This window comes from Theobroma cacao, chromosome 6 (assembly GCF_000208745.1).
Source record: "Theobroma cacao cultivar B97-61/B2 chromosome 6, Criollo_cocoa_genome_V2, whole genome shotgun sequence".
Taxonomy (NCBI): Eukaryota; Viridiplantae; Streptophyta; class Magnoliopsida; order Malvales; family Malvaceae; genus Theobroma; species Theobroma cacao.
The window spans coordinates 22,555,848-22,582,204 of NC_030855.1; the positions used below are offsets into that span (position 1 = coordinate 22,555,848).

Here is a 26,357-nt window from a genome sequence, read left to right on the forward strand (position 1 = left end):
GCAAGGAGAATAGCACTATGTGCTTTTTCCATAAGGTCATCTTTCTCACCATCAGATAAATTCGAGGGAAGATGCTCTTTTCCCTTCAGTGCCTTCAACAGTCCTTGTTGCACTAGCAATGCGCGCATCTTAACACGCCACAGGCTGAAATCGTTTNAGTGCCTTCAACAGTCCTGGTTGCACTAGCAATGCGCGCATCTTAACACGCCACAACTGAAATCGTTTCTTCCATTAAACTTTTCAATCTCATACTTGGTCGACGAAATTGCCATACCGAGATTCAGATTGACCCAAGTCCTTGAAGCTCTGATACCAGTTTGTTGAGAAATTGTGAAATTGTCTCTAAAGAATTACCCAAGATCTAACCCAATCAATAAAATAAAAAAAGAAAGAAATCAAGCACACCCACAAAAACACAAGAATTTACGTCGTTCGGTCTTTTGATGACCTACGTCCACGGGCACAACAACAGAGAAAAATTCACTAAGAGAAAAATCAGGAGATTATAAGAACAGTCTCAAACTCATAACCTTTATCCCACATACACCTAAATCACTCTCTCTAAATTTAGGTGATGATTATTCTTTAACTCATAGGGTCCTTTTATAGTGCCAAATATAATAACCTTATCCTAATTTAATTAGGAATCTTATCCTAATAGAATTAGAAATTGTTATTCTAATCTAACTAGATTTAAAGACTATTTTACAAGGTATATTAATTTAATTAGAATTAAATAATTCTAATTAAATCACAATTCAAGACTATCCTAACACTCTTCACTCCAAGAATCCTAAAATCCAGGCAACCAAGGCAAATATAGATAGAACCCTCAAAAGCATTTAACAAATTAGATTCAGGATCTCGGTCTCTACTTTTAATCAAAATGTGGAGGTGAGCAACCGGGGTTCTTTCAGGCAACCATGGGAGGAAGAAGAGGGAAAAAAAGAAAGAATAGCATACTAGAGGAAAAAGAAGAAAGAAAAAGAAGATACGGTCATGGAATGGGCAGGATAATTTGGGAATAATAACAGTTGTAACTTTCCTTTGCAAAGGAAAAGTAACTTTACATCCATGAGAAGAGGAAATTATATTCCCTCTACTCTCTGTAATCATTTTACAGTGGGAGGACTTTCCCATGTCATTTTGGTCAACCAAACATTCAATTAAAATCCCTATAAAGTGACTCAGTCTCCACACAAACGCCTCCCAATAGAAAAAATATATTCACCCTACCCTTAGATGATAGCTAATTAAGGTATTACATATATTAAAAGTTGTCCCTAAATAAGTTAAACGTTGTCCCTAAATAGGATAATTGGTTAACACTTGTATAGCTTAATTGTTTGGCTTGATTTGGGTTGAATTGTCTCCGAGACATGTGCGGTATTTTGTTATTTGTTGTCCTTAAATAGGTTAATTGGTTGACACCTGTATAGCCTGTTTGACACATGGTGACTTGATTTAGATTGAATTATCTCCAGTGTGGTATTTTATTCTTTGTTGAGGGTGTTTGTTTGATTTTCTTAGGAATGAGGTTTTAGGTATTTTGGAAGATGTTGAGGGTTATTTTGTCTATTAATGTTTACTTGCTTGTTTTTTGTTGGGTCATTTTTTGTGTTTTGCAAAAATGTTTCAAGGTTTATTGCCTTCACAATGGTAGGGATTTTATGGGTTTTGGTATTTTGGAGAATGTTAGGGTTTCTTGGTTTTTTTGCCTTGACTTTCTCATTTACGTAACGAATATTATTTTCTTCCCAAAATGTTGCATGGGCATTTTTGTCTTTTAAGGAGGTGATGATTTTTATGGACTTCTCGGCATGTTACAATATGATAGGGGCATTATGATTTGTTCATGTGAACTCTCTTCTTTTTGCTGAGGATATGAAATTTAATTTTCAACAAATTCTTGATTTATTTTGTGTAATTCTACTTGGATAAATTGTTTTATTTCAGTAGTTTTATGTTTTTGCATATGTTTTAATGTCATTATAAGTTTAGTTAAGAAAACTTTTATGCCTATTAAATACCAAAATTTCTCCAACATATTTGTGATTCATTTTACCTATTGCTATTGTATTGACAACTACCCTTAATAATGTTTCTGTCAAATGTCACTTCTAAGATTGATGACCAAAGTTGAACAAATTCGGTTGAACCACACAACAAATGATAATGAGAAATGTGATCTATACATAAAAGACCTGAGATAAATAATAATATTAATAACAATACTCAGGAGTGGAGGGAAAGGGGTGACGGACTGTCACCTCTCAATTTTTAATTTTTTTTGAAATTATATATATATAATTTAAGATATATATTTTTACCACATTTAATTTAATTAAATAACTCTTTTTAGAGTAGTGCTAAGCTTCCTAGCAAAAACCATTAATTGGTTTAAGTTCGATTTCTCTTGAGCTCAAATTCTAAAATTTTTTCCCTCTTTCATTTTTTGTTGGCTAGATTTTTTTTTTTTATACTTTTTAACAACATGTCACTATTACCTATGTCTCATGGTCACTCCTCATGCATGATTAGGATTTTTTTTTTTTACTTTAATGAAATATTATCTTATTTTTCCTTTTTCTTCTCACTCAATTCCCAAGATTTCCTTTTAAAAACAACCACCATTTCCTCTAATCAAAATCTCATGTTTTTGTGCCCTTCCCTCCCCTTCCTTCTTTCACTTATTTTACTTCACCTTATTTTAGAGTTTTTTTTTTCTTTCGTTGCTTCTTCTCCTTTTAGAAATTTTTTTTTCTTTTGATTATTTCTATCGCTTGCTTTGAAACCATAAAACAAATAGCAAAAGGAAAGTGAAAACAACAAAAAAAATATTACTCTAAACGAGCTTTAAAAAAAAAAAATTATTATCTTTGTTAATTAACTTCTCAAGTGATTATAAACAAACATTCCACATAGCATTCAAACACTGAAATAACTTAAAGTAATAGAAACAACTTAATTTTAATATATAATTAATTCTGTCTTCTACGATTTTATACTTATATATATAAAATTTTTAAAATCAATTATTTTAGCATTTTACAAACCTGTAAGTAATCTTCTAGCGTGGTTTAATTCTTATGCTTTTTTAATATTACTTCATCTATACACGTGTAGCATGAAAGCCAGCAGTATTTTTTATATCATATTTATTTTATGTGAAGTTTGGCATTTCTGCATGATGCACAAGTATAATTACCTCCTTTTGCTTTATGCTTTGGTAGTTGATTGCCTATTTTGCTTGTAGACGTCACAAACATCAATCCACTTCACAAAGGGAAAGTTGCATTACACGAAAAGGGCCATCTTTTGTTGTCATTCAACCTCAATTTTCCAAATATGCAACGTCAATTGGAAAATGTCTTGCTACACGTGAAATTCATTTGATCTCAGTAAATAATTTGTAATTTGTTTATCATATTTTTTTTTGTTATATAATAAAAGACACTTTTCTTATTTTTAAAAATTCTCTATAATAAATTTGAACTTTTGTTTATATTTATTTTTTTTTTTGAAAAGCAAATGGAAGTTTCATTGATAAGAATGGGAAGAGAGCTTCCCCTTTACAGTATCCATGACGGGCTTCCAAAAACAAAGAACAAAAAGAATATTGGTTAGTATGCCCATGCCCAGCAGTGTATACTTTCCCAATACACCCATTCACAGCCATGGATCAAAAGATTAAAAACCAGAACCTATCAGAATTTTGTTTATATTTATTTAACGTAGTATATAGTTTTACATAATAAAAATTTTAAAAATATTATTTAAAATTTTTACTACATTTTTTCTCCTTAACAATAATTAAAAATATATAACTATTACAAATGTATGCAATTTCTATAACTGTATTTTATTCAAAATGCTATAAAAATTGGTGTGATATAATCAAATTTATAAAAATACTATTAAAAATATAAAAAAGAGTGTAGCTAGACAAATTTTTAATAACATTACTATTAAAGAAAACACAACGGAAGATCAAATTTGTTGTAGTGATCTTACCTCTCTTGCTTTATGAGTTTGATATGAATCCGAAATTTTCAAGTTTTGAATCCAAAATTCTAATCGTTGAATTATTGCCTTTAAAATTGTACTCTGGTAATTTCGTCAACTCAATGAAATTGTGTAATTAAATTCTTAAAGTATTTCTTGTATTTGTAAGAATTGGATTAATCGGGATGATCACTTGACCCATAAATGCCTGTGGTCTTCCCAAGTGTTTCACTCCCTACATGCGCACTATCATTTCCCAATACATCCACCAAGTTCCACCTAGCCCCAAAGCCTCCAACCACTGCAAACTTAAGTGACAACTTCTCATTATGTCTAACATGATTGCTCGAAAGCATAAGGGTGAAATGGAGCATCGATTACAAGTTGACCTCAAAGAAGTGCTTTATATTCTAGGAAATCTAACTGGTCAAAAATCTTAGCCACACTCGGAATCATCAATTTCGTCACCATTTCCTTTCCTATACATTGTTCAACCTTTACTAGTTTCTCTAACATCACGTTTCTCATGTTGGGTTACGTGTACCAAAAATCCTTTGCCACTAATACATAGAACATTGACATTGAAAATGCACGTGGCACAGTCCTCAAAAGTTCATTTTTCCCTTATTGTTATATAAATCAGTTGCTTTATTTATACTAAACTTCAATCTCTTTTACGCGGTCTTTTGATTGACTCTAGAGTCTAATATCTATAGAATGTTGGGGAGATGAAGGAGATTTAAGATTTTAAGACTTCCTAATCGGGAAAAGTGATGATATGACTAATGACTACCAAACTAATTAACTTATAACCTTTACTTTTTCATTATTTGCAATTTATTAAAAATTCAACATTTAATCAGGGATAAGATTAGAGGTTCAAAGTAATTTTGAAGGAATCAAATGTGTGGCATAAAAATGAGATGGTGGGAGGGTATTATGCTAGTGTGTCACAAATTAAGTCGAAGCAATGGCTTGAGCTTAGCAAGTGCAAATAATATTTATGGGATATTAGTGTTGATCAAGTTGACCCATTGGCTTTAGATGGGCAATGTGTTTTCCATTTTAAGGATTTCTTGATGAGTCGTCGTCGGTGCTAGTTATTTTAATCTTGAAATATAGACAAGTTGGAATCTCTTGTTCCCTGTAGAAGGGGGCTCTCGCTCTTGGAATTAGTATATATAGAGCTAGTTCATGCAACGCCATGGAAACCAAGGTGAGAAGGAGAGAGAGAGATATAGAGTCTCGTTAAAAATGTGTAGAGGAGAGCTGTTAATTTCTGTTGCTTTGATTCTGCTTCTGGCAGTAGGCCATGAAGCTCAACACATGCACGAAGCTAGCAATCAAACTACAGTTGATCTAGACCCGGTTGATGGTAATTTTGTTAGAGCCATATCTAGGTTCTATAAGTTGACGAGACGCTTGTTTTTCATGTGTGGGATTTCCATGTTGTAGCCTTAGCTTAGTGTAGTGGCTCCTAACATATACTAGGTTAGAATAATATGATGATATATAGATATTGATATTGAAAGAGTTACAATTAATTAGTGCATGAGCTTTTCTTTTTGTTTTCTTGCTTTAATTTTTATGTATAGTTAAGTCAAGAGGCACAAGATTTGTACTCAAGTTCTTTTATGAAGTTATTATGAATTTAATTTAAATGGTTAGGCATTATGATTAGGTTCTAGGAATTTTTATCTAAATCTTGAATTCTAATGACTCTCTCTCTCTCTCTCATCATTATGTTAGGTCGTAATAAAGTTACCATTATGTTATTATGAATTTAATTTAAATCTTGATAGTAAATAATTCTAGAATTCTTAACTATTCTTCAATCATACCACTCTCTTAGTCTCATTCCGCGTTGAAATTCTATAATTTAATTAATTTAGTTCACAAAGCACAATATCTTCATATTCCACATATATCTATATGCTATATGCTTTAATTATTTAGTTTTAATATCTAAATCAAATTGCCATAGTCAAATTAATTAAGTCCAATTAGCATGCTGGGTCCTTACGATTACCTCATCAAGTGTAAGAATCTTTTAGTAGTAATTAGTAGCATTTGAATATTAATTCATTCATGCGCACTAAGATCTCAACCTAGGGTTTATGAAAAACATATATAGTATTCTTCCACTAACTATTTTCCTACTTTTGGCATAACATTATGGTTTAGAGTAGCTGTTAATTATCAGATCTCAACTTTACAATAATATCATTGCACAAGCTTGTTCGACTCTATGGACTAACATGGTTATTGTTGGCTATACGTATATGCTAGTGAAAGCTATCAATACTATTGCTCATGCTCTGAGGTTGACTTGGGAAAGCGATGAGACAGAATTCTCAAGTAGCAATTGTGATTCCTCTAGGAAGGTCATCTGCGATTGCAATCTTACCCCTTGTCGAGTCACAAAAATGTAAGGAAACCTCTTCGTTTTATTAAAAAAATTTATATGCTTAATACAGGGGCGGATTCAAGAATTATTTTGAGTGATATTATGATATTTAAAAAATGTTTTTCTCGACCTAAGATCTGATAGGAAAGTATTTGGATCAAATTCAACATGACTTTACTTAAAAAAATATTGTTGAGATCATCATTAATAGAATTTTGTTGTTATTGTTTGAGTTTTGAGTTTTATGAGATAATTTTTTTTTAAAAAAATATATTTTCATAGCTTATTTATTTAAAATTATTTACTATTTATTAGTAGAAATTAAAATATTAAAATTAAATAAAATATGATTTTACATAACAAATTATAAGATTTAGTAACTAACAATATGACAATTTTCTATTCATTGATCAAAACTAAATATAAGCATCCACAAACCACATAAAGTGAAATATAAAAATCAAATGATCAAATAATATATCTATAAAATAATTAAAAAAAGAAAAACTCACAATTTCAAAATATTATTTGACATGTAAAACTACTTTTGGTTAACTAGATTATAATTATGAACCAAAATTATCAAACTAAAAAAAAAAATTTAGACAAGAAGTATTTAATAACTTAATTTGGGTTAAAAATTACTTACAATTGAAGTCTAAATAAGTTATTTTGAGTGAGTGAAAAACGCAATTAAGGAACAAGAAGGGAAAAGACTTGAATTTTTAGATAGAGAGTAGTTTAAGTTTTGACTTTTTTAATAAAATTTGAAATTATAAAAAATTTATTTTGTCTTTCAATATAATATTTAAATATTAATACATATTACTTTTTGATAAATCACTTTTACTTAAAATCTTTGATCCAACTCTTTATGAAATTATAAAAAAATAATAATAAGTTCATTAATATATTAACTACTTTGAATGATAGATAAATTGTATAAAAATTAAAATATTTTAAAAAATAAGTGGTGTCACATGACATCACTCCTTTCAGCGTGGGTCCACCCATGTTATATCATGAATATTTCTTCTTCCAACATTAATATAGGAAAAAATGATTTAATGGGTTCTTTTTGCTAGGTCTATGCCTGGTTTTTGGTTAATTATGGAAGTAATTTAGTACTTGTTTTTCATTGGCAGTGATTTTTCTAACATGCAACTAAAGGGTGAAATTCCTCCGGCTATAGGAAATTTGACCTACCTGACATCACTGTAAGTCTTTTTTTTTTTTGTTTTTGAATTATAGAGATTTAATTAAATATAATAAAAAACAAAAATAAATTTAATTTTTTATAAATAATTCATAAATCTTTTTAAAAGATTATATCTTATTTCGTATACTATTATTGAATTTTTAAAACGACATAACATTATGAGCTTCATTTATTCCAATGACTACCAAGTACAAGGAACTGATATTTAATGCATATTCTCCAAATTAGTTCCCATGACTTTCTATCTTTGCTGTCTGTCTTAAATGATGTACAAAACACAAAAGTCAAATATTTCTTTTTGTTTCCAAGCACAAACTTTTGGTGTTGTCTTTCAAGACAACCTCTGTCAAGATAAGCATAAAGACAATTATCTGATCAATATCAAAACTATTGATATGTTTGATCGAACAAGAAAATCATTGGTGTTGTTTTGTCTCAAACCGAAGGATTCTAGAATTTTGTTTGACCAAATCTGATATATATAGATACATATAGTCATAGGCATGCCCGTGTTGAGATAACTTCGTTTGGGTAAATAATGAGAAGAGACATGGTTGACATTGTTAGAGAAAAGGGTCTGCTCTTCATCTGTAGCAGTAGCAGAAATGTGAAATGGAAATTTAATGATTTGACTTCAGTTTCTTCTTCATCTTTTTGTTTTCTGCTGCATTTTCAGCGACTTGAGTTCAAACAGGATCCATGGAAACATTCCTGACTCGTTAAGAAATCTGACTAAACTTGAATTCCTGTGAGTTGCTTTCGCATTAACATCCCATTAACCGTCTAGTAGCTACTAGTATAGCTCGTTATATTGAGTTCTGTTTTAGGTTTGTTTGTGATATAAACTCCTAAGTTCACAATCCTTTATGACAGTGATCTTTTTTCAAATGATCTGGATGGTCGTATACCAGACTTCTTTGGGGAAATGGAATCACTACGTGCCATGTGAGTCCAGAATTCTTCCACAAATATTTACCATATGATTCCTCAACTTTGTCTTTATAAATTGCGTTGTGATTTTTTTTAGAACTTGGCCATTTGTAATCCAAATGGAAATAAATTGAAACTTTTGACATTTTCCTTACTGATCTTTTCTCTTTCATGGTACTTTTGTTGAAGTTTTCTAACAAGAAACTGGCTAAAGGAATCAATACCACCAAAACTGGGCTCCTCAGCATCTATTAAAACTTTGTAAGCCATATGTCATACCGTAAAATTGATCTGTCCTAATTCTGCAAATCACATTTTTAATGCATTCATTTGATGTTTGTTTGCAGGGACTTTGCAGAGAACCTACTATCTGGAACTATTCCTGAGACTTTAGGAAACATTTCAAGCCTTGAGTTCCTGTAATAGCCTTTGCCATCACTGAGCTCCCATTTTTCTGCTTCTTGGTCTTATGTACACTTACGATTGCGCTATCTTGTTTTTAACTTGCTAGTTCAGGCGGTTATCTGATAACCAGTTAACTGGGCCGCTTCCGAAATCTCTTGGAAACTTGCAGAATGTCTATCGCATGTAAGGTTTTTCTTTTTTTTCCTTCTTTTCTTTATCCCCAGGTTTGGATTGAAACTGATTTTTGTTGAATTTGACTCCTTACTGGTATGACTATTTATTGGCTTTCGCTATGTAAAACTGCAGGGTGCTGGCAAACAATAAACTTCAAGGACAGTTGCCTCAAAGTTTTGCAAATCTTACAACCTTAGGGCACTTGTAAGGAAAAGTTTTCCTCTTTCATGTTGTTTATCTCGCTTCAAACAATATCTTTGATTATTGGTTTTTCCATTTACAGCAACGTTAGGGGGAATGAATTCACTGGCCAGATACCGACATATATTGGATACTGGAAGCAGTTGCAAGTGCTGTAAGCACCTCTGTTAAATTATTACATTTTCTATGCGGACCGAATGTTCTGAACTTTGATCAGAATATATTTACTAAGAACATTTTGGTCTGAACAGGATACTTCAAGGGAACCATTTTGAAGGGCCTTTACCTGGTACATTCTCCTCCCTGGAGAATATGATGGAGATGTAATGCCTCTTAATGCAGCTGGATTGATTTAAAAAATTCGAATTGAACTAATCATATCATTGTTTCTAACCTCTGATACCCTGTTTGGTGTTGACTTTCCAGGCGCATTGCTGACTTGTATGGAAGAAATGGAGAAGTTTTCCCATTTCCAGATGTTTCAAGGATGAGACAACTTGAAACTTTGTTAGTGTTATTTCTGAAATATTTGTTTAATCTTTTATCAGGACAAAAGTTTTTCCATGTTAACTTAATCTCAATACTGATCCTTAGCCTTTCTTTAGGGTCCTGAGAAACTGTTCAATCAATGGTTCAATCCCAGAGTATATTGGAGCGTTCCAAGCCCTGAACCATCTGTAAGTCTATTTCTCTACAACATGCTATTGACTAAGTCCAGGAAGAAATCAACAATTTTCACATTGCTTTATACATAAAGAAATCTTAACGGGCAAAGAGAAGAGTCCTGCAACAAACATATGAGTAGGAGACCCTGCTAATTGAAGTAGACATGGAAATATTATAAACGAGTGTGACAAAGACATCCCCTTTCCCATACAGAAATGAGATTCAACCGTTAATTGTTCTCACTTTTTTTCGGCACCTGAAGTAGCAGTATTAGATGAGAACAGGGTTCTTTGCAATACATATCAGCAATAAGCAAGTATTACTTTCTCTGATTTTTCTGATTCTTTTCTCTCTTGTTTCCTGTTTATTTTAATTTTTTAATGTAGGGACTTGAGCTACAACAAATTGAGTGGTAACGTCCCATATTTCTCCGAGTCTGGGAACTTGACAAATATGTAAGAAAACTTGTTTTAGATTTGTATTAACAACATATTAATACTCCGTTTGTTTTGATATGAAACTTACTTTGATGATTTTAATGTATGACAATTTGCTTTTATGTAATTATTCAGTGTTTTCACCCCTAGAGGCAATTATATTATTTGTGTGGTTGATGTTCTTTTACCCTTTTATCAGATTTCTTCGAGCAAATAAACTGACAGGGCCAATTCCTGAATGGTTTAAAAACTTAACAGAAGCAAATCTGTAAGTCCAATTTCACTCCTACTTAAACCAAGCGCAATTCTATTTTTAGCAACCGTTCTGTCTTTAATTATTTTAAGTGTGATGTTGTGCAGGGATTTCTCCGAGAACAATTTTACTGATTCATCATCTACAGTAAACTACAAATCCAGGAATATGTAAGGCAAATTGAAAAAAACAAATGAAATACCCTTTACTTTCTAGCTTCTCTAGTAATTAATACTTTTTCTCCCTTGAATGAAATTTTCAGGAATTCATTTGCATGCTGCTCTTCCCCACCAGAGTTGTAAGCTCTACCTTCATTGCTTCTTTCTCCCTTGTGTTATCAACTTGTTTTTCTTTGTACATTTCCTGCACAACCAATTGTACATATCTTAGCTGTGTATTCTAGTTCTAACCCAGTTTTTCTATTTTACAGCGATAGTACATGGCAAAAGAATAATTTCTCCTGTGATGAAGACCAACCGGAAAGTAAGTAGCCTATCTGTTTTCATATTGGTAATTTTTTTCCTATGTTAGAATTACTAGGATTCCATTTCATAGCTGTTTTAATGTCAATATGAATCCATCAGAGCTTAAGCCCGTAAGAATATTGAAACCTTGACTTTCAGAATGAATTAGAAAGTTTCAAACCTTACCTTGTACAAATATTTTTCTTCCTTCAAGAGGAAGGTTTCAGTAGGCCACTGTCATTGAAATGAGTTTCACGGTGTTTGAAACGCAAGGTGTATTATGGTGTGTTAACCATAACAAAAATTTGGTTGCAGATGATCGGTTGTATATCAATTGTGGAGGTGATAAGGTAACAGCAGGCAGAGACACGTTTGAACGAGATGTGCAACCAGAAGGAGCTTCGACATTCCATATCAGCGATGACAAGAAATGGGGGTACAGTAGCATGGGAATTTATGACCCAACGCAAAGCAGGGCCATGAGTTACACACACTCGATTGATAAGTGTCCGTTTCAAAACATTGAGGGATCATTATACCAGACAGCTCGTGTTGCTCCAATATCTTTGAAGTATTTTGGATTCTGCATGAAAAATGGCTTGTATACAGTAAAACTTGATTTTGCTGAAATCACAATTAAAGAGGAAGCTGAACATAAAAGCAGGGGAAATCGCCTTTTCGATGTCTTAATTCAGGTAACTTTCTTGTCATAGATTAATCAACAAAGAACTCTTTTTCTGCTAGCTGCATTAGTTGTATTTATCCTGGCTGACTGGGACTGCAGGGTACGAAGGTCTTAACTGATTTTAATATTAAAGATGTTGCTGGAGGTCTAAATAAGAATATTTCTCAGACGTTTCAAGCTGAAGTCAAGGAAAACAGCCTTGAAATTCACTTATATTGGGCAGGAAAAGGCTCAAAACGTGGTCCCTTTGAGCTTTATGGTCCTCTTGTTTCAGCTATTTCAGTAGAGCCTGGTATACTCCCCTCCCAGCAGACCTCTTCATGCTAGCTGGTCTGCTTTTCTTTTTTCTTTTTCCTCATTAATTTTTAACAATTAGCAACTTCATGTTTTTGAATGCAGTTCTTAAACCAGTAAAGCCTTCCATAAAACTTTCTCCTTTAAGTATTGCTGGGATTTCAGGATCCATTGTTTTGTTCTTGGTTCTGATTTTTACTTTCCTCTGGAAAATGGGTTACCTTCGTGGCAAGGAATCAAAAATTGAAGGTAAGACTATATGATTTATAATCAAGTGGGGTTTGGCTACTAAATTATGTTATTGATATGGTTCTTATTTGTTTGCAACACTGTGAACAGCACAAAAAGAACTTGTTTCATTGCCTGGTGGAGGCATTTTCACTTATCGGCAACTAAAAGTTGCCACACAAAATTTTAACAATGCAAACAAGATAGGTGAAGGAGGCTTCGGAGCTGTCTTCAAGGTATGGTCCCCCTTTTCTTGCTGCCTTATGATAAGCATAAACTATCAAGCTGTCAGCATAATTTTATTGAGAAAGCTCTGATTTTGGCACAAATACAGGGGGTGCTTACCAATGGGACAGCAATAGCTGTAAAACAGCTTTCTGCAAAATCAAAGCAAGGGAGTCGTGAATTTGTCAATGAAGTAGGTGTTATCTCTGCCTTGCAACACCCAAATCTGGTAAAACTGCTGGGGTGCTGTATAGATGAAAACCAACTGCTTCTAGTCTATGAGTACATGGAAAATAATTCCCTTGCACATGCATTATTTGGTAAGCCTGCTCCTATTCCTAACAATAATTTGAACAAATTGATACAATTTTGTATGAAGTTTTCAACATACTAATAGCATACCACGTCACCAAACAGGTCCTGAAGAACTCAGAGTGCAACTTAACTGGACAATCAGGTCTAAAATTTGCCGGGGGATAGCTAAAGGATTGGCATTTCTCCATGAAGAATCCAAACTAAAAATTATTCACAGAGATATCAAGACAACCAACATCCTTCTTGATAAGGATTTTACTGCAAAAATATCTGATTTCGGATTTGCCAAGCTTCATGAAGGGGAGAAGACACATGTCATTACGAAGATAGCGGGAACCACGTAATGAATAGAAAACCATTTTATTTCAACTGTTATGCCTTCTGAAAAATGAATTTCATAACTGATTGACCATAACTTTTTACAATTTTTTTTTCTTCTTATAGGGGATACATGGCTCCTGAGTATGCCATGCGAGGTCATCTGACCAGTAAAGCAGATGTTTACAGCTTTGGAGTAGTCTTGCTTGAAATTGTCAGTGGGCAGAATAGTGCCAGTTACAGGCCAAATGATGAGAGTGTTTACCTTCTAGATTTGGTAAGTGCTATACATAACTTTCTTTAAGCATCCGAGCATTTTACTCATTAGTTGGTACATAATCTCTCTGTTTAAAGAGCAGGATTCGAATTCCCCGTCCCCTAATTATAAAAATAAAATAAAAACTTTCTTCACCTTGAAGTAGTACATTCCTGTTTGTCTTGAAACTGAACGAACGACCCTGGTGTTTAACTCTGCAGGCTTATGTCTTGCAAGAGAAGGGGGACCTTTTAGCTCTGGTTGATCCGATTCTGGGATCTGAGTACGCAGCAAAAGAAGCAAAAATGATTCTAGAATTAGCAATGCTTTGCACTAACCCATCTCCTACACTTAGGCCTAGTATGTCTGAGGTGGTCAAAGTTTTGAAGGGAAAAAGTCGGCTTAATTATACTCCATCCCATGCCCCCTATTCAGCTGATGGTTTCGCACGGGCCAAGGCCATGGCTAGCCGTTCATTTTCCAACAATTCCAGGAGCATGTCCAGGGAAGAGCCATCAAACCCTGCAAGTTACGAATTTAGCATTAAGGAGGAAGAAGTGCATATCTCTGCAGATTACACCCCAGAGGTCACTGATGAGACTGGAAGATCACCACTTAATAGCGTCTGAATTGGTGCGAAGTAACTTGCACATTACATTTCAAGTCCGACATGCTTGCATCTGTTATATATTCGTACTCGTTTTTCTTCTTGCTTGTTTTGTACTGCCGTAGTGAACTGTTTACAATATGTAGCATAACCTAATAATTAAGGTTTTGTATTTGAAAAAACCAGTCTGTTAGGAGTGATTATAACTTGACGAGTTCTGTAGCCTCATGTATGTCATAATCGTTCCCGAGGTAATAAGTTTTCTTTTAGCTATCTTGCTGATAACTTCCTTGTGCTTCCTGTGTTCTTTAAATCGACTGGAGCTGATTCTGACCCTCAATAAAAGAACTAATCGATTACTTAAAGTTACTACCATACTGTAAGGGTAGGATTTTGGGTTTTTGGAAACAACTCTTTCCATTTATTTATTTTTGCTGAATCATCTATTTTATTTATAAAAACTGATCACATAGGATCAGAAAAGTGCACACAATCACTAAGACCAGATAGATCCAGTGCTATAATGCTTACACGCTTGAAAGAACACCGTACAACCACCAGAAGTATTCACAACTAATACATGCCCTCACCTAAAACAAATCAAATTTTTTTAAGAGAAAACATACAATAACCGCAACATCATTCCACTAATATCTTTCCATTTATGGACTAGCATTCTCCGATACAGTTCTGTTTATTGTAATTGTATGCATTACAAAAGTTGCTTGCAACAACATGTTCGATGGACTGAAATTTAAAATTGTTCTTCTATAGATCATAGGCAGATGTAGAAGATGATTTCATACTCATGGAATCTAAAAGAGGAATGGAGTGAGTTTCACTACTCTGGAGTACAACTTGATCATAATCCGGAAAGGACTTAAACCTCATATCGTCACCATGAAAGCTTGGTTCCCCACTTATTTCATGAACAGCAGTGTGACCTTCAAGCATGCTCACTGCTGTAGACATTGTAGGCCTCAGAGCCGGTGATGGATTAGTACATAACAGAGCTACCCTTATGATTCTCATTGCTTCTTCTTTGTTAAACTTAGAACCCAATTTTGTATCCACTAGCTCCATAAGATTTCCTTTTTGTTGTAAAACAAGAGCCTGAAAAATAACATACAAAAGGAGAAAAAGTGAGATGCATGGATTCAGCTTCATCTCAATGATGAAAAAAGATGTCCAGTTTGAAACTTGAATGAGAGCCATTAGAACATTCTGCTCAATGTGACACACAATAGAGGGACAAGTGACAAAGCAAGTCAGCTGGTCTACACTTCACATATTCTTCTTTTAGTTGCAAAGAAGATAATGAAGATTGTTCTTACCCAGTCCAGAAGGCATACATAATTTTCATTTGGCCGGAATTTCATGTTGTTCTTGCCAGCAACAATTTCCAGTGCAACCACCCCAAAACTGTAAACATCTGCCTTATAGGTCAAATAGCCCCATAATGCATATTCTGGTGCCATGTATCCTCTGCAGAAATAATTCAACCATTCTATGAGCTAGCTTCGCACGTGTTTATTATATGACTAAAAATTAACATGATTAGTGATAGTGTTTGAAAACAAATAAGGACACAGGCACAGGAACAGACAGTCCAATTCTGGAAATTGTATACTGCATTATAGTTCTCAAAATGTAATCCTTTCAAAGAGATCACTACATATGTTGATAAAAAATGGAGCAACCATGTACCGATGTACGTCTTAGAAATACTAGTTACTGCTACCAAATACAGGAGTAGAGAATGTTCTTTTAACTCTACTTTCTGATCTAGAACTTCTGTATATGCAGAATTTAGGTGCTGCACTATTCTTATTATCTAGCAACTCAACTTCCAGGATAACATTAAAACCAATATTTTTTCACTATGCTCATGTCATATATCATAAGAAGAAGAAGAAAAAGGAGAAATGAATATCTTGATATCTGAACCGAAAGTTTTCAGTTCAATGCTCATATTGCAGGAGGATGGAAATTTATCTTGCAATTACTGAAACAATTGAAAAAGAAGGAAGCTCACATAGTTCCAGCAACTCTGGTGCTGATGTGGGTGTTTTCCTCTTCATCGAGCCTGGCTAGCCCAAAGTCAGAGATCTTAGGATTAATATCCTTATCAAGTAATACATTAGCAGTTTTGATGTCCCTGTGAACAATTTTCAGTGCAGATTCATCATGCAGGAAAGCCAGACCTTTTGCAATACCAATACAAATCCTCAGCCTTTTTGGCCAATCCAGTATCAGTTGCACTTCCCCCGTACCTGTCATTGAGAAGTGATTAATGCCTTTCTTTCTCAAATAAGGATAGGTCAAATGGTGAAGAACAGCCTTTAAGCTTACCAAACAAAGCATGTGCAAGACTATTGTTTTCCATGTACTCATATACCAGCAATAATTGATTTCCCTCAGCACAACACCCATATAGTCTAACAACATTTGGGTGTTGTAGACCAGAAATCATGCCTATTTCATTCACAAATTCACGATTTCCTTGCCTTGATCTTGAAGACAGCTGCTTAACTGCAATTGTGGTACCATCCAATAATATGCCCTGCATTGAAACATTGAAACAAAAGGTGAATTTTTAAATTTTTATCTTATCATGTGAGTTTTATCTATATTACTCGTGGATAACAAAGAAAGGAGAGGGAGAAAATAGTAGGTGGAGTGTGGAAAAATAAAGATGATAGTAGAGTTATATGTATGTCACCTTGTAGACAGATCCAAAACCACCTTCCCCAAGTTTGTTTGCTGCATCGAAGTTGTTTGTGGCCGCTTTGATTTGTCTTAAGGTAAATATACCAGTTTTCAGATCTAATCCTCTAAGTTCTGTTCAAGGAACAAGGTTAATATGCTGAGCTGTATCTAACAGAGACATAACATTGCTATTTGGCTTAGTGTTTTAGTGCCTTTCAGGAAGATGACATCTGGAAGAAAGAACCAGACACAACAGCTGCAGATACTGATTCTCCTTATGATTATGCAGAAAACAGAACTTATTACAAGATTCTGACTAAGATATTACTGTTCTTTCATGAAGCAATGAAAGCTTTAAATCTGTCACTTCAAATTGGAAGTTTGTCCTATTTTGCTATTGTCACCAAGTATAAGATACATTATACATAAAATACTACCGTCCACACCCTCATGCAATTTTATGGTATTAACTTGAGCAACCTTATGTTCACTTTGAGCTTCATTTAAATTTAACAATGTTGGTAACAGGAGTGATGATCTAAATTTCTATGATAAGTAAACGAGAAAATTATTGATCATGACTGCAACAAATCATTTCTAATCCTTGTATAGTTTCATAATACCTGAAAAATAAAAAAAAGAATCTGAAAGGTTCATCTCTCTGTAACTTCACAGCTATACCTCTTTGTTTACTTCCAGTTGCAAATTTTCATAAAAAGTATATAAAAGAGTGCAGTAATGACACCATTGATTTCCCAAAAATAAACTTTACAAGGTTTGACATACATCACCTTCTTCCCTTGATATTCTGTCCCACAAGCAGCCTTTCCACCAAAGAGCACCCAAAATCATGAGAACTAGGAGTAAAACCAAACCTACAGCTCCAACCACAATGAAAATCTTCTTTTGTCTATCATTCGGAGGTTTAAACTCTACACAAGAGCAGCAAACCAGTCACATTCAAGTTGTATGCTAGTTCAAGGAGGCATACATAATTAAAGCAATCCGATACTTCAAATTAGTAAAATAAGTTATCACATTGTGAACAGAAAATACAAATTTTCTGGTATAGAAAGCAATATATGAAGAATCTAGTCTTAACCTTACTTCAAGATTCAATTTTATGAAATAACTAGTTATGCACTCTTAATCAAAGAAGTTGGCATGCATCATTTTTTACGTCTATCACAAACAGTAAAATATCAAGCTCAGAGAGAGATGTCAACATATGAAGAAAATGAAGGCCTTCTTCAAGGGAGTGTAACTTACCAGATTTCACTGAGATAGCTGATATTAGAGGGCCATATGTTGCCCTCTTCGGGACAGCTGTTGTCCCTTTACTGGCCCAATAAAATTGGATCTCCAAAGTCTTATTGTTCACGGTAACTTCCTTAAATTCATGAATGTATTCCTTATCAACCCCTTTTGCTGCACTTTCAATGTCAAAATCCTTTAACTTTCGTTTTCCCTGCAACAAACTAATTCAATCAAATTACTGTTGCAGCATATGGAAGAGCATGTAGAAGACGACTGAATACCTGGATACAAACATCAAATAACCGCCTTCCAAGACTGTAGAAAGAACTATTGTCTCTGAATACTATTTCTGCAAAATGAAGTTTTACAGTATAGTTTCCATTTCCTAAGCAGCGAACATAATAAGTGAGCGAAAGGGGAGACACGAGTGCTGTTGTGTACAAGGCAGAGTCTTTTATCTTGAGTACGGATTTGTTATGTGCTACATAGTCATCTGAACTAGGGTTCCCATCCCAGAAATGTCCTGTGCTACTAACTTCCCAATTCTTTGTCCCGGGAACATATTTTGCTGCACCCCCTTTGTCATAATCCTCTTCATAAACAATGTTTCCAACAGGAGTTCTTCCCCCACCACAATTTATAGCCAAAGAAAATCGATCTGCGTAGAAACATTGAATGCTAGTGGTTATTAGATATGTACAAATTAACAAAAGATATGTGATCAGCTGGGTATACTGAGCACCCCCAGAACACAAAATGCGGGAAAGTATCAAAGAAGGATTGGAAGGATAATTAAGCATATAGAGTATTTTAATCAAAGAAGTGAAAATCACCTTTTGTACAAGGATTGGTGTCCAGACACCCACTGAGTTGTCTGTATCATGGTAGAATAATGCAAGATATCAATTTAGGTGAAGCAGCATGGAAGTTTTATTAAACAAAAAACCCAAAGCCAGGACTTGAAGTTTGGTAAGTAGGAGCTTACAAATTCTTTCCTCCAAAAGAGCTTTTGAACAAGTTTCTGATAGAACAACAAACAGTTACTTCTTAAAATTTCGATATAAGCTAAAAGGAAATAAGGATAGACATAATTGAAAATTGAAGGAAGAATTTGGAAAACAATTGTTCTTACAATGTTTCCCGACAAGCGGATGGTTCAGGGTCCATAGAAAAGTTATTGTACGAAAGATCAATCGGACTGTAAAATAAACATAAATTTCTTTTATGTCATAATAACAAAATGCATCTTACATCGTTTTGACAGAATAATAAGTGCTTCTATGAGATATTGACAGAAAGACTAACAGTATAAGTCGTATATAGCTGACTTTGCATTTCAAAGGATGTTTCTTCAATCTTTCAACACAGTTTCAAAACTTTTTGTACATTTGGATGTAGATCAAGTCCACACTGTATGTTTTCCTTAAATAACTAATGAGTTTTTATTGGATTAACAACATCAAATATGCAAGTAGTCCTGACTGTCTTCCATATGTTGATTTTGCAGCATCCCAGACAACTCAGACCAGATCTCTCCAGGCCATATATAGTTGACATGACACTTTCATTATACCTAGTGGGCGAAGATTACAAACTGAAGCTGTCTAGAAATGAAGACTAAGAAAATGTATCTGTTGCCCAGAGCAGAATGGAATGCTTATGCATACGAGTACACAAGCATATCTTCTCATACTAGAATGCTACAATGCAAAATTTTCTGACACATGAAGTTATTAAGGCACATATAGCTAGGCATCATCATAAAAGATAGAATAAAAAAATGAATCACCTTTTACCATTTGCGCTCTTGATCCAGCCTGGAATGGGTCCATTCAGCGAGTTGTTTGTTAGATACCTATTTAGTTAGCAGAATAATCACATTACAGTTAAACATTCACTGCTAGCACATTGAAAGATCATTGAAAAGAAACAGATAAATTTTGAGGTTTAGATTTTTGCAATACTAGAACATAATGTATCCGCCTATAGAAGGTAAAATGCCACCCTTGGTTAGCCTACTTTATAAAGGTGATATCACAGCATATGTTTAGCATCTGAAGCAATTCTTCAATGCAGCTTCAAAAAGGAATGCAGGAACAAAATCTAGTGGGAAAACCTCAGTGAATCATATGCATGATAATGACCCTTTAGATTATGAAATGCTTACAAGTATTCCATTTTTGCTATACTTGTTAAATTCGAAATATTTCCTCCAAATCTGTTGAAACTGAGATCACTGCCAGAAATCAGAACAGAAAGAACATTTATTAAATATGGTAAATAATTTAATAGACAATAAACTGATGTCATCTATTGTGAAGCTTGAAGTCATACAAAAATGAAACAGAAGCATAAACACATCAATAGATGATTATGTGTTTCATCAATGGTAATCTGAACTGTGGAAGTCCTATTAAAATTTTAATAGAGTATAAGAAAACAGTATTATTAATGTTAACTAGTTGTAATCTACAAGGCAGATAGTTGTGATTGAAGCATTTTTTGATCTGATCTGAGAACCAAAATTTAAGTTTGAAGAAAAGAAGATTTACATGATTCTTAACAGTGGCAACTCTGACAGATAATCAGGTATTGGTCCAGATATCCTACAGCTCCTCAACATCCTGTAACATAAAAAATGAAAGAACAATTGCAGCAGAGTGTACATTCTTCCGTTTTCAAGATTCATATTACTGTAAAAACAACTCACAATTTATCTAAGCTTGTCATGTTTCTTAAGTATGGAAACTGTGAAACTCCTCCATTTAAGTCACTAATCCTTCTGCATGAAATTAAATCAGAATTTATTTGTGAAGATAATAAAAGCTTGTTCATAACTCAGTAAGTGAATTTCTTATCATCGAAAAGAACTTATGGAATTCATGGAGTAAAGAATTGTGACCTCCGAAGGCAAACTCACAGTTCAGTTAAGTTACTTAAGGAAGAGATGCTAGGAGGAATGGGGCCCTGAAAACCACTGGCTTGGATCTCTCTGTTAAACAGAACAAATTAACTACCAAAATTTGCATGGAAGCCTCCCGAAAGAGGTAGGAGGAACAAGCTTCTTACAACTGTTTGAGTTGTTTCCAACTTTGAAAAATATCAGGTATCCTTCCAGTGAAGTTGTTGCTGCTAATCCTACTGCATGTTAAGTGTCAACAAAGATGAAAACGAGATTGAGTGAAATCAAACCTAAAATTTTGTTGCCACAACAATGTATACGGACTAAGGTTACGAGAACTTACAGTTCTGCTAACTTTGTCAAACTGGTGAGAGCCCGGGGTAACTGTCCTGTGAGATTGTTAGCACTAAGAATGCTGTAGTCACCAACAAAGAAGATCGAATCAGTTTATACGTACTCTTTGATTATTTAATCTGTTAGATAACATCTAAAAGATAATAATAAAATATGCAGGTATTAGCAGAAAGAGAAAAAGAAACTAACAGATTCTCCAAGATAACCAATTTCCCAAGTTGAGGAGGAACAGGTCCAGAAAACAGGTTGGTTTCAAGGTTCCTGAACATGCAGAGCAGTTTTAAAGCAGGTTAACAAAATGAAAGCTTGTATGTATTAAAATGGAGTGAGAACACAAAGAGTGATAAAGAGTTTGAACATACAAATATCTGAGTGTGGTAATGTTCCCTAAGTAGTCCGGAATACGTCCCGATAAGCGGTTGGCATTAAGAGACCTGATAAAGAAGATGAGCACACAGCAAAACCTCAATAAATGTGTTACACAATTACTAGAAAAACTTAAACATGAAATGCAGAAGTGGCTTACAAGAATTCTAACTTTAGAGAAGCCCATTCGCGTGGTATTGGACCATTAAGGTAGTTCCGAGTAAGATCACTACAAGGGAAAGAAAAAAATTTATCTATTAAACAAAAATTATGAAAGTCATCATATAATTTTCTGATATCCAATATCAAAACACCATAGTTGAGAGCCCTTCTTACATGAACCTAAGGTGAGGTAACTTCACTAACGATGGTGGAAGTACACCAGGCAGATCCTGTCCTTTAAGAAATCTGCAACACAAGAACAAAAAAATCAAGTCGTTCGATGCAACTACTGCAAGTATAAACCGACCAAACATGGATATAAGTGCAATTACATATCAAAGTTATAGTCATCGTCTGTCCCGTTGTTATTTAACTCAAGGAGGTCCATGTTGAGAGCGTCTTAGAATGGCAGTCTCCATTATTTCATGCAAACAAAAGCTAAACCTTTGATTACATCCTCGTACTAGTAAACTTCTCGAAATTTGCCCCGTCAACTTCGGCGGTAGAATAATATAGCAATGATTAAATTGATCCTCCACATTACATCTAAACCTATGCATGAGAGCAATATGTATTTTATAATCAAGTATTTTATATTATTCGATCGGTTAGATAAAATTAAGATATTTTTTAATCAAATTCGAGTAGTAAAATTACTATTTATTATGGGTTCGGATACTAATAATAAAATACCCCGTACATGAACTCAATTATAGTTATTAATTTATATATTTTTTTATTTATATATTACTTATAATTAATAAAATATTTATTAAAATTTATTAATTATTTTAAATAAGATTTTAAATTTTATTTTATTTTTATGAGTTAATTTAATTATCTTTAATAATATACATAAAAGTTTATTTTAAATTTATTTTTTATTTTAGGTTCTGATTTTCTTACAAGTATTAATAATTGAATTTGGATATTTAGTATTGATTTTTATTTGAATTCAGATAATATATGGATTGTTAAGTTTTAATTGGATATATGGATTCGGATATCTTAAAATTAAAGAATACTTTATTCAGTACTTGTTATATATATATATATATATACAAAAGGAAGACCCAAGGTTTGCCTAACAGTGGAGTGAGTGGGTCTCAAACAACCAAGCCCGGCAGAAGTGCTGCAAAGTGACACAAGGCTCTCACAAGCAGACGAAGGACAGGTCCAAGTTTAATGGACGAGGGGACTCAAATCCTACAAAAGCTGTGGAACCGGCTGTCGAGCTGTAAGGAAGTATTTGATTGAAGACAAGCCCTGTTGGGGCTCCAGTGTTTTAGTGTGTATGCATATATGGAATTACAGTGCCAAGATGCAACGGCATCGTTTATTATCCTGTCATAGAATTGAGGAGTGGGTAAGCCGTGGTGGAAGTAGTTTGCTCTCCATGGCAAAGTCGAGGAGATTGATTGGCTTGTCAGGGGAATAAGATGAGTAGAGATTTCATGTGTTGATGTAATCAGCTGTAATTAAAGTTGTCAATTATGAGATCACATCTATAACATATATAAAAAAAAAAATCCAAGGAGACTTTCTCATTTAATTGCTTGAAGGGTATAAGAAAAAAAAAAAAGATAGAAAGAGAAATAAAAAAAGATTCGCGTGCAAACGCACGGACCATAGTCTAGTTGTATTTAATACCCTTTGTATTGCTGTCCAAAAAAAAAGAAGTTACTTTCAAGTTGGTCATGTCTTTGACTCATTTTGGATGACACTTAACGAGTTATTTGAATGTGAAATGATTTGAACTTCATTTTAATGTGAAGATTGGGAAGGATTCAAACAAAAAGATGAAACAAAAAGTATTTTGTTTTATCTAATAAATATTATTTTTTAATTATTTTAAATATTTAATAAAATTAATTAAACATAACTATTGTAACATATATTATTGTATCCGTATGTAAAGCACGAATTCATTTCTAGTCATTTTTAATTATGAGTCTATTAGTCTACCAAATGCGTAGACTTTGACTTGACTCAAACCAAGACTTGGACAAGATATTTTAGACCTCAACATAAATAAAAATATTATTGTATATTATTAAAATTCATTTTCCAAAGAAAAAGTTTTTTTATTTAATTTTATTTTTAAATTATCTAAATAATAATATTGAATCACGAACTTAAATGAGCAAACGTAAGTAGGCTGAACGGAAACCGAAACTTACTAATATCTTAATGTGAATTGCTGCTACTTAAGGCACTAAGACGATTGAACGAGCCCAGAACTCACAAACTAAACAGACTAAACTGTGGATCTCGTGGGCTTAGGGCTTTGAAGCCTTTAGCCTTTACCAGGACCAGGAGCATGACGCCATGACTCATGATCCCACTCAAACCCACAGTAACTAGCAGGAAGTCTTCGACAGCATGGTTTGTCACTTGTCAAGTTATTCATCAAAACCCAATTAAAAAAATTGAAGAAGAAAAACAAGACTCAATACACGTGAAAAAACTACGCATGCATGCCATGATAATATGTCACTGAGTAGTAGTGATATTAGCGTATATGGAACATACATGCTGACGACGTGGCAGACATCACCAGGGAAGGAGCAACTACAGTTGACTGTATTATTGTACAATGGCCTGTCCTGAAGTTTTGGGGTTACCCAGCTTGAGTGATTACTGCAAGGGTCGACAGAGAAAACCCAGTCTTTTTTCCCTAATTCTTTGGCAATTTGACGAAGAGCATCCACTGCAGATAGCAAAAACCAATCATCAAAACAATACCAGCCATAGCTTGAAAACATTTTTTTTCCCTTTGGTGCAGTATGCATTTGTATAGGAGAAAAAAAGGAAAACAGTGGCATTCAGATGACCGGAGATCGTTAAAAAAAAGGAACGAAATGAACTTGAAAGTGAAGGAAAATTATACAAAGAATAGTTAGAAAAGCCAACTTGCCTTCATCCTTGGGAAGCTTTCCTGCTTGTGCTTCCATCGCCATTAATATGATTATCAATACAAGCATACCTGATCTAAACATGGCCCCTAACATATCATGGACTCTTTTCATCTTCACCACCCGCTTCACACTTCCTTGAGCCTGTTTGCAGAGATATCAATGTATGGTGAATGATTGAGAGATCAAGTTGAATACGTAAGGTGGGTGAAGCTGGTTGTAACATAGTTATTTACACCCCACAGTCACCAGCAATTTAGAATAGACTAGTTGGACTATTGCCCAACTGGCGGAAAATATGTTTTTTAAGATATATTAAGGTTTATTTTTAATAAAGGTGTTGTATTTGATATTTTGCATGTATTAGGATAGTTTAACTTTAGGATTTAGTTATAAAAGAGTGTGTTATTTATGTCAATATTAGATTTAGATTATGATTTTAATGAAATTAAGACTTTGACCCCCATTTCTTTTAGTCTCCCCTTTTGTGTAGACCTTTATAACTAATAATACCCATGGTCCACAAAAAGGAAGACCAAGAAAAAAGAAGGTAGGCATATTAAGTATTGTCCTTGTACAATTAAAGCCCATGATGCTAGATTCCCTTTCATTGCTTCATATCTTGCCGGGGCTTGTCTTGGCACCATTGGAAATTTAGATTGGTTCCACATGCATACGTCTATCCATCCTGAGTTTATGCATGATTTTGACACTTACAATTCCTTCCTAGGAGCAAAGGAAAAAAGGAAAAGATATGTGTGAATGGATCCATTTTTCTAATTTTCAAGGAGAGAAATGAAAAGCATATGTTTTGTCATTTTCACACTTACATAATTGATTACTGAATAAGATATAAAAAAAATATGTTTTATTATTAGTAGTTCTTTTATCACACTTATATAATTCAACATTATGAATGCATAAAGAAATGACAGGATTTTTTTCTTTAGTTTCCCTCTCTGATCTTACCTTGTGCTTAATTTCCCAGCTCCAATGTCCAGCAGTCCAGCTAACCTCACCTTGACTTTAGGACTCCATTTACGTTTCTCCAGAGGGAACTCGATCAATCCCTTGCCCCTCCAGATCAAATAACCAGGACTCCCTGGTTTAATGGTTTCTGATACCTTTTTTCTCGATTTAGGATCTTGCAAGGATCAGCTCTGCAACATATATACATAGCAACAGGATTAACTCAGCACTCTTACATCCTCTAATTTTCAACAGGGTAAATAATGTCAGTTCAAAGACTTGAGTTTCAATCCAAAGTCCAAGTATGTAACTTCATATACTATTGTCAAATGTGATCCTATCACAATATCCTAGTCATAGTCAATTGTTTGTACAGAATAAAAGTAGAATGAGAAGTCAACAAATCAATAGAGAAGTAATTTATAGATTTGTTTAATTATCTTGAATCTCGATTTTCCCATTTCAAGTTCTTTTTAAAGTAAATATATTAGTTCCATCATAAGTTTTTGACTTTGCCACATGCATATGCATCATCTTGGCAACTTCCTTAAGTTGGCCCACGCATATGGAGTGTTTATGGCAAGGATACAACCAGTACAGGCTTTTTGGCTTGAGTGAAACCAGACAAATCAAA

At 33.8% G+C, this 26,357-nt stretch overlaps 2 protein-coding genes across 2 annotated transcripts; one reads left to right on the forward strand and one right to left on the reverse strand.

Moving 5' to 3' along the window:
* On the forward strand, positions 6,264 to 14,331 carry LOC18596607 (probable LRR receptor-like serine/threonine-protein kinase At1g53430). Its single transcript, XM_007025203.2, has 25 exons — positions 6,264 to 6,433; positions 7,558 to 7,629; positions 8,308 to 8,379; positions 8,505 to 8,576; positions 8,751 to 8,822; positions 8,909 to 8,980; positions 9,078 to 9,149; positions 9,273 to 9,344; positions 9,424 to 9,495; positions 9,593 to 9,664; positions 9,768 to 9,848; positions 9,947 to 10,018; positions 10,394 to 10,462; positions 10,644 to 10,712; positions 10,805 to 10,867; positions 10,960 to 10,995; positions 11,128 to 11,180; positions 11,477 to 11,856; positions 11,946 to 12,138; positions 12,246 to 12,389; positions 12,480 to 12,604; positions 12,703 to 12,913; positions 13,011 to 13,248; positions 13,353 to 13,503; positions 13,704 to 14,331. Exons 1-25 carry the CDS (start codon positions 6,264 to 6,266, stop codon positions 14,109 to 14,111), a joined length of 3,111 nt encoding a protein of 1,036 aa, XP_007025265.2. The 3' UTR covers positions 14,112 to 14,331.
* On the reverse strand, positions 14,713 to 24,963 carry LOC18596608 (probable LRR receptor-like serine/threonine-protein kinase At1g07650). Its single transcript, XM_018123045.1, has 24 exons — positions 24,757 to 24,963; positions 24,372 to 24,549; positions 22,014 to 22,085; positions 21,838 to 21,906; positions 21,674 to 21,745; positions 21,501 to 21,572; positions 21,301 to 21,372; positions 21,125 to 21,196; positions 20,976 to 21,047; positions 20,766 to 20,837; positions 20,608 to 20,679; positions 20,223 to 20,291; positions 19,845 to 19,910; positions 19,188 to 19,253; positions 19,041 to 19,076; positions 18,889 to 18,929; positions 18,337 to 18,713; positions 18,068 to 18,266; positions 17,590 to 17,730; positions 16,812 to 16,930; positions 16,442 to 16,652; positions 16,125 to 16,362; positions 15,424 to 15,574; positions 14,713 to 15,202 (listed from the first exon to the last, which is right to left on the reverse strand). Exons 1-24 carry the CDS (start codon positions 24,866 to 24,868, stop codon positions 14,858 to 14,860), a joined length of 2,994 nt encoding a protein of 997 aa, XP_017978534.1. The 5' UTR covers positions 24,869 to 24,963; the 3' UTR covers positions 14,713 to 14,857.

Bases quoted from the DNA above. Each gene is read 5' to 3' on its own strand.
- LOC18596607 (XM_007025203.2), top strand. From the start codon at position 6,264: ATGGTTATTGTTGGCTATACGTATATGCTAGTGAAAGCTATCAATACT. The intron at 9,849-9,946 runs GTTAGTGTTATT...GCCTTTCTTTAG, and splicing joins ATGAGACAACTTGAAACTTT to GGTCCTGAGAAACTGTTCAA. The intron at 11,181-11,476 runs GTAAGTAGCCTA...ATTTGGTTGCAG, and splicing joins TGATGAAGACCAACCGGAAA to ATGATCGGTTGTATATCAAT.
- LOC18596608 (XM_018123045.1), bottom strand. From the start codon at position 24,868: ATGAAAAGAGTCCATGATATGTTAGGGGCCATGTTTAGATCAGGTATG. The intron at 21,373-21,500 runs GTTAGTTTCTTT...TGGTGACTACAG, and splicing joins TTGGTTATCTTGGAGAATCT to CATTCTTAGTGCTAACAATC. The intron at 20,680-20,765 runs GTGAGTTGTTTT...TTTATGTTACAG, and splicing joins ATGACAAGCTTAGATAAATT to GATGTTGAGGAGCTGTAGGA.